At 40.0% G+C, this 7,601-nt stretch overlaps 1 protein-coding gene across 1 annotated transcript; it reads left to right on the top strand.

The window, feature by feature from the left end:
• The first annotated feature begins 1,740 nt into the window (after positions 1–1,740).
• LOC106832809 (olfactory receptor 6T1-like) lies at positions 1,741–2,703 on the top strand. The gene is given in 1 exon segment (XM_014843699.2): positions 1,741–2,703. A coding segment is annotated over 1 exon segment (963 nt).
• The last annotated feature ends 4,898 nt before the right edge of the window (positions 2,704–7,601 follow it).

The raw sequence follows: 7,601 nt of genomic DNA, 5'->3' as shown, positions 1-7,601 counted from the left end.
GGGATTATATTGTTGTTATCTGAGGTAAAAAGAGCCAGCCAGCCAACTGATGAAGTTATTCAGGAACTTATATGCAGTCATTCGGGTTAACAATCAATAGGATGCTGTGTAATAACGACTTTAGTGTGTATATTTATAACAGTAGCTAAAAGCTAACATTAAATTTTTGACAGCTAGGCTTTATAAGCTGTTTTTAATCATAGTGTTTACCTGACACTTTGGAAAGAGCCACAGTTGACACATATTTCTTATCTGAAATGATTATGTTATCCTAAAATAGTGCTCTAGCATCCTTTTCTGGGTTTTATTGAGGTCTTTCTTTGATTTTTGGAGATACAAGCTCTAGGCTAGCAGAATGAAGCTTTATTGTTATCTAGCCACTTAAATCCCAGGACTTATTCCTACCAAAATGCACTTAAACAGAACATGCCCTGGGTACCTCTCTCCTTCAGCCTTGGAACCAGGATCCCTTGCTTCAGCTCATAATCTTCATTAAGGTGGATTCAGACAGAACTGAGAAAATATTTGTGCTCCTCGTCTCTAATGCAGGAAGTCTGGAGTAATAGATGACCCTGGATTAAATTTTGCCACAGCTCTCAAAACTACATTCCTTGTCAATTAAACAAAGTATCTTGATGGTAGTTTGCATTCTTTTTGTCTTAGAATATTTTCCAACATTTTCCCTAATTGACAGGTAGGATCTATGTAATACTGAGTATTTGGCACAGGATGTGAGAAAAGAATCCTGGAACCAAGATGTCTAGTGAAATCCGTCTTTCAAAAAGTATAGATGAATTTTACAAGATGGCAAAAGCTCCCAGGGCAAGATGAACATATCTCCAAATTCAAGCAAAACTTGAAGAGTCAAGTTGATACATCCTATTTCCTTTGATAGCATTCCCTCTTCCTCCTCATCTCACTCCATGACAATGTTGGCAGAGCTGAGGTTGAGAGACAGCTAATAAATGTTACATTAGGAAGAGAGATTTCTTGTAACCTATAGAAGGAAGTGTTGGTAAAACCAAAAACAAAAAAAACGCAAGAAACACCTTATGACAACACTGTGGCTTTGCAAAGTTCAATTCCATGTAGGTCTCTGACTGGCTAAGGAAAATGAAATCTCTAAAGGTACTGAAAGCCCAGATTTTTGTTCTCTTATTTTATGTTAAGCCAATACACAGAAGGACCATCAACACTAAAAGAAGAGTTCTTGATACTGATAAGATTGTGTTCATGGTGCATTTATTCAGCCAGGTCTTCTCTGACCCCTCCACTCTTCTGAATTCTTCTAAGGCCACACTGCTCATGTGGTACCCAGCATAAGTGAAACAGTGGAAATATGTATGCGTTGCAGCCAAAGAAGTTGGCATGAAGTCCTGCCTCTACCACCTGCTTCCTATTTGATCATAGAATAATTCCTTAAGCTTCTTCAGTCATCCTTTCCTTATTTATGAGAACAATAATACCTATCTTTAAGGAATGCTGCAAGAGGAGATGCACATATAAATTTCCTAATACACAATTAGTGTTCAAAATCATCCATGTTATTATCGGTATGCTGCCTGATATAATTGTTTCTGTCCCTGTAAGTCACTTGCAGGCACAAAGACAGATTGATATAGTCTCAGAATGTAAGGAAATGCTAGGTACTCAATACTATGTTATTGGTTGATTAAATGAGGATTTGGCTATGGACCCAGTTACAAAGGTCTAGTTCATTTCCCCCACAGATGACTGGAGATGAGCCCTGAAAACTGGACTCAGGTAACAGAGTTTGTCCTTCTGGGTTTCCCCAGTAGCCACATCCTGCAGTTCTTGCTGTTCCTGGGGTTGATGGTGACCTACGTTGTAACAGCCACAGGCAACCTGCTAATTATTGGGCTCAGCTGGGTGGACCGACGCCTGCACACACAGATGTACTTCTTTCTGTGGAACCTGTCCTTCCTGGAGCTGTTGCTCGTGTCTGTTGTGGTTCCCAAGATGCTTGTAATCACCCTCACAGGGGATCACTCCATCTCCTTTGCCAGCTGCATCATCCAGTCCTACCTCTACTTCCTCCTAGGCACCACCGATTTCTTTCTCTTAGCTATCATGGCTCTAGATCGTTACCTGGCAATCTGCCAGCCACTACGCTATGAGACACTGATGAGTGGTCAAATCTGATCCCAGCTAGTGCTGGCCTCCTGGCTAGCTGGATTCCTTTGGATCCTTCGCCCCACCATCCTCATGGCCAGCCTACCTTTCTGTGGCCCCAGTGGTATTGACCACTTCTTTTGTGACAGTTGGCCTTTGCTGAGACTCTCTTGTGGGGACACTCACCTGCTGGAGCTGGTGGCTTTTGTGCTCTCCACGTCAGTGTTACTGGGCTCACTGGCACTAACTTCAGTCTCTTATGCCTGCATTCTTGCCACTGTTCTCAGGGCCCCCACTGCTGCCGAGCAAAAGAAAGCATTCTCCACTTGTGCCTCACATCTTACAGTGGTGATCATCATCTATGGCAGCTCCACTTTTCTCTATATCCGTCTATCAGAGGCTCAGTCCATGCTGCTCAAAAAAGCTGCCTCAGTCCTGAGCTGTATCATCACACCCCTACTGTACTCGTTCATCTTCAGTCTCCGCAATGATAAGGTGAAGCAAGCCCTGAGAGATGCCCTGAGGTGGCACAGACACATGGCTGCAAGAGACTATAAGGGTCACAAGTAAAAGAAAATAGTCCTATTAGATTGGGAGATTAACAATTTATTCAATTTTTTAGATGTATTTGAAGAACAAATCACTCAAACAGTACCCTGCACTTTTCTCAGATAAGAGAATAGTTTTCATAAATATACAACATGAAATATGGGAGTTAGCCTTCATTTTCCTCCCTCCAATCTTCCTTATGCTTCTACCTCCCCAAGGAGAATGCGGCACCAACTGGTCGAATTCAGAATGCTGGTTAGGACACATTTCCTTTGGGATGGGTGAGCATGGGCCTCTGTGCAGGACAGCTGCTCCTCTTATTTGTCATGTGTTCTCTTAAGCACACTTACTACTGCTTCAACATCCTGTATCACAAAGCCAATCAGGGAATGTTAAAATCTGGAGATTCAGATATGGAGATAAGAGAGGAGTAAGAGGCCTTCTGAGGCCTTCCATCTAGACTGAATATGACAAACAAGATTACCTAGAAGCTCTGTATTGGGAAATCAAATTCTGGGTGCAATAATAAATGGTTTCTTGGTCCTTATCGGCTACTGTTCTTTATGTAGCCACCCCTGATGCAGGAAGGGTTAATAATCACTGGAAAAGGCTTGCCAACAAACTGTGACCCAGAGGTGAGAAGGCTGGTCAGCCAATGACAGGTAATACCTCCAGGGGGAGGCAACCTAAGACAGGCATGGTCACCTGGGGGCACAGATGGAGACAAGATATCGAGATCCAGGCAGGAGGGGCTGTTGCCTAGGAGACCTTGCCTTCTCCAAGATAAAATATACGAGCACAGCAATAACACGATAATATCAAAACAGAGGCCGAGGGAGGGCTCCTTGAGAAATCACTAAGAATTCTTGGCATTTGCTAATTACTTCATCCAGAATGCCTGTGTATGTTTAACAGATGTAAGCTATGTATATATTGAAATGCTGGTTATAATAAAGTCAGAGTGGCCATCAGCCCTCTCCACATCTATCCTGATGTGTACATTGGATTGTGACACCGACACTTTATGTGACTAGCAGCTCCGGCAGGAGTCTCATAAAGGAGGAGTGCTGAGACCAACAAAATATTTAAATATCCCAAATTCCCAAGTCAAATTCTACCTAATAGATCCTAATAAGGGAACAATTATTTCTTTAAGAAATATCATTAAATATTTAATATCTTTAGGCACCAGGCTAGGCAGAGATGGGGTTAGAGTGAACCAAGGAAGATTTTTCGTGTATAAATTTTAAAGAGACGCATGCCCATACTTGGTCACGGAAGTGCAGGGTCAGACTGTGCACAAACATGAGAGTAAATGCCTCCTCAATGCAGTACCTGAGGCGCCTCTGCTGCTCTTAAATCTAGGCTGCGGAGCTACGCCCTGGGTCTACAGTAGTAAACAAGGTGGAAATAACTCTCACTTTTATGGAATTTATAGTGTACTTGTGATAGCTGGCAAAAAACCCCTAAATGCATGTCAGTAGGTAGTTGTAATTTGTGATAAATGCTTTTGAGAAAAGAGTAGAGTTTTGTTAGAGGGACTAATAAAGGAAGATAATTTGAATTTAAGATCAGGAAACATACCTCTGATGTGACCTTTAAACTGAGACCTGAGATTGAGCAGGAGCTAGCCAGCAAAAAAGTAGGGTAGGAGCATTCTAGAGAGAAAAGAAGTAGTATTTGCAAAGACTCCCAGTAAGAAAAGAGGGACTCAGAGAAACAAATGGAAATGAGGAGCGGAACTGGAGAGGTGACTGCAATCAGTTCAGGCAGGTTTATGTGGATCTTTCTTCCTTTTTAAAGGGAATGTAAAGCCTTTGAAAAGTTTTAAGCAAGAGAGTGATCAAATCACGTTTTAAAAGATCAATCAGTTGTTGTGGCGACAGTTGATTAGGAGGCAAAAGCGGATTTTAGAGAATCATCTAGGCAGCTATTGCATAGTCTAGATGACAGATGTGCTAGTTATGACTTTAGAATTGCAGTGGTGGTTGAGAAAAAAGGACAATACAAATATAATTTGGAAGTAGAGTTGATGAGATAAATACTCTTCTTGCCCATAGATCTTACAGTCTACCAGTAAGAACTAGGTTAAAGCACTACAATTTGGGAAGCAAGCATTCTATGGGACACAGAGGAGGGTACTTAATACACAAGGAAGGCGACAGTGGAAGCTTCCCAGAAGAAGTGATATTTCACCTAAGATCACAGGAGTAAGCCAGGTTTAGAAAGGTGCTGAGTGTTTTCTATAGCACTTCTGCAGTTACGAAGCTCAGGGGTGCCCTGAGTGTAACCATGAAACTGAAAGTAACACAATATGATAGATTGTGGGGCAGAGAGAAGGAAGACATGAGACTGGAAAGATGAGCAGGAGCCAGTCTGTGCAGCTCTGTTCTTAACACTTTAAGACACACTGCTTAGTAAATACAGTATGGAACTAGAATCAAAACAAATTCTTGTTGTTCCAACTTGCTTGCCCTGTGAACTTGAACAAATGACTTTCTCATTTTTACTTAACTTCCTCATGTGAAAAATAAATAGACTGAATTAGGTGGTTTTTAATATTTTGAGGGATAAATATTTAGGGTGAAAAACTTGGTTAAGAAATGGATGAAGAAAGTACAAGAGATTAGGCTAGAATGGGAGCATCACTCAGCCCTGAGCAAAAAGAGAAACCAGACCTTGAGCATATCACTGACAGACTTTATCATCAGGGGTCAGAAGAACACTCAGAAACAGAATTACTCCCACATCCAGTCCTGAGTGCAGAAAGCAGCCCAGGTCAGCCACACTGCAACAGAGACCACCAAGCACCCAGAAGACACCGTGTGGATCTGAGGTCTCTGTCTTCCTTCATCACCATGGGGTCAAGTAAACTGCACTCCTATTCTATACATTTTGACACCACTTTAAAATAGGACAAAATTGGAAAGAAGAAGGCAGAATCCAAAAGAACTGAGTTATTGTCTGAATGACCATTTACTTAAAGAAATTATGTCATTTTAAGCATAGAAGTAAGTGGTATTAGACTTGCTTAAATTTTAGCTCTTTTCCCCTACTATTTAGCAAGATGGTATTTGTGCAGCATTTCATACCAGTTATTGAAAAATAAAGAAGTTACATTTTATTTGCACATATGACTTTTATAATTAAACATGTGACCCTGCTACAAATTCAGGGTATAGTGGAGAGAATTAGACTCTTGTTCCTAAATTAAACTGCATAGAAAGAGAACTCTGACTTGAATCTTCTGATTCCAAAATTCTCTTCCTATTAAAGTATATTCTCTTTAAATAGCTCAAGTGTTTGCTCTATGCTGTCATATCTTCTCTTTCAATATTCCAACTCCATTTTCTCTAGTCCTATGCCTGTCTTATTTGGAATTTGACCCATGCCCTAGGTCCTGTATACTAGACATTCCCTCTCAGCTGGATTTTATTGTTGAAAGGAACTTTGCTTATACTAATTTACTAAAATATAAATGATGGGTAATAACTAATTGAAGATATATTTGTAAAATGCCATCTCTTCCTGTTACACATCCCTGGAGAGTATCACTGATTGATTAAATCTGATTGATTAAATACCATTCAACAAGTTAAAAAAAAAAAAACCTTGCTTTGTTTTATTTTAAAATTAACTCCTAGGTGCAGAAGTGAGGATAAATGTGTACTGATTTCTTCAGTACATTTCAGATAAAAATCCTGTGATGCAGGTAAGAAGACAACTGATTAATTTGGTGATAGAAGATGCAGAAATCTGGATCAAGGAGTTAAGGTGTTGTGGTGGAATAGAGAGAGTATGGGAGAGAGGGTCATGACCATTTCTCCATACCCTCTTAAATTGAAGTAGAGCTGCTAAGGGTACTTATGTATTATCTGATACCACTCTTGATTTAGGGACTAGAGGATAATCCACCTTCCTACATTATAACCCAATTCTGCATTCTTCATTGGGTTCAGTTGTCCACAAATGGTCTTTTATTCCATTTCCCCATATTCCAGTATCTAATCTGTATGACTCCCTCAACCACACTAGGCTAAGATCAATTTAAAGTATCATATCTACCCATGATGCCAATTTAACTGGCACAAACACAAAGAGATATTGACCCATAGTAGCTACAAGGAGTTTTAGATATCATCAAGAACTTGGGCTCCACAGTTAAATAGACCTGGGTTCCAGAAACAACCTCTGGGACTTAAATAAATTATTTAATGTCTCTAACCTGCAATTGAATTGTCTTTAAAATGAAGATGATACTTCATAAGAATACGGAAAGAACTAAAACAAATAATAAATGTAAATCATTTGGTACAATGCCTGACACATAGTAACCTCTTAATAAATATTATTTAGATGATGATGATGATGATGATGATAACCTTAAGAAACTGTGAGGAAGAAAGTAATTTGCCCAAGATAATACTCTTTCCCTTCATTGACATTAAATTCAATCAGCCTCTTGAAATAAGGACTCAACACCCCACATTTATTTTTACCTCCAGGTCTCTCCTGTCTCTAGGAACTTTAAATTGTTTTTGAGCTCTACAATGTATTTTGTGTTTAAGAAGCAATATCATAAAAGAAACACCCAATGTAGCACCTGCATGCATATTGCAGTTGGAACTTTCTCAGCAGGACCAATAACGTGCTCATCTGGGAAAGTACCATCTGAGCTTAACATTGTTTCTGCATAGCACTTGAAGCTTTTTCTCTAAGAGACGCTTGGGTGAAGTTCTAGGAACTCATTCCATTTTCTGGCTTGGTTAAAAGTTCAAGTACCAGAACTTGACTAAAACTAAGAACAATAGTGAAACAGTAGACAAATAGATTTAGCTATATTGTGGGTCTTCTGAGGAAGGTTGGTTCACTGAAACATCTGTCAGATTCTCAGGTTCCTGTCTCTGCTATTCTGGGGG

This window comes from Equus asinus, chromosome 20 (assembly GCF_041296235.1).
Source record: "Equus asinus isolate D_3611 breed Donkey chromosome 20, EquAss-T2T_v2, whole genome shotgun sequence".
Classification (NCBI taxonomy): Eukaryota; Metazoa; Chordata; class Mammalia; order Perissodactyla; family Equidae; genus Equus; species Equus asinus.
This window is presented reverse-complemented; position numbering and strand designations above follow the sequence as displayed.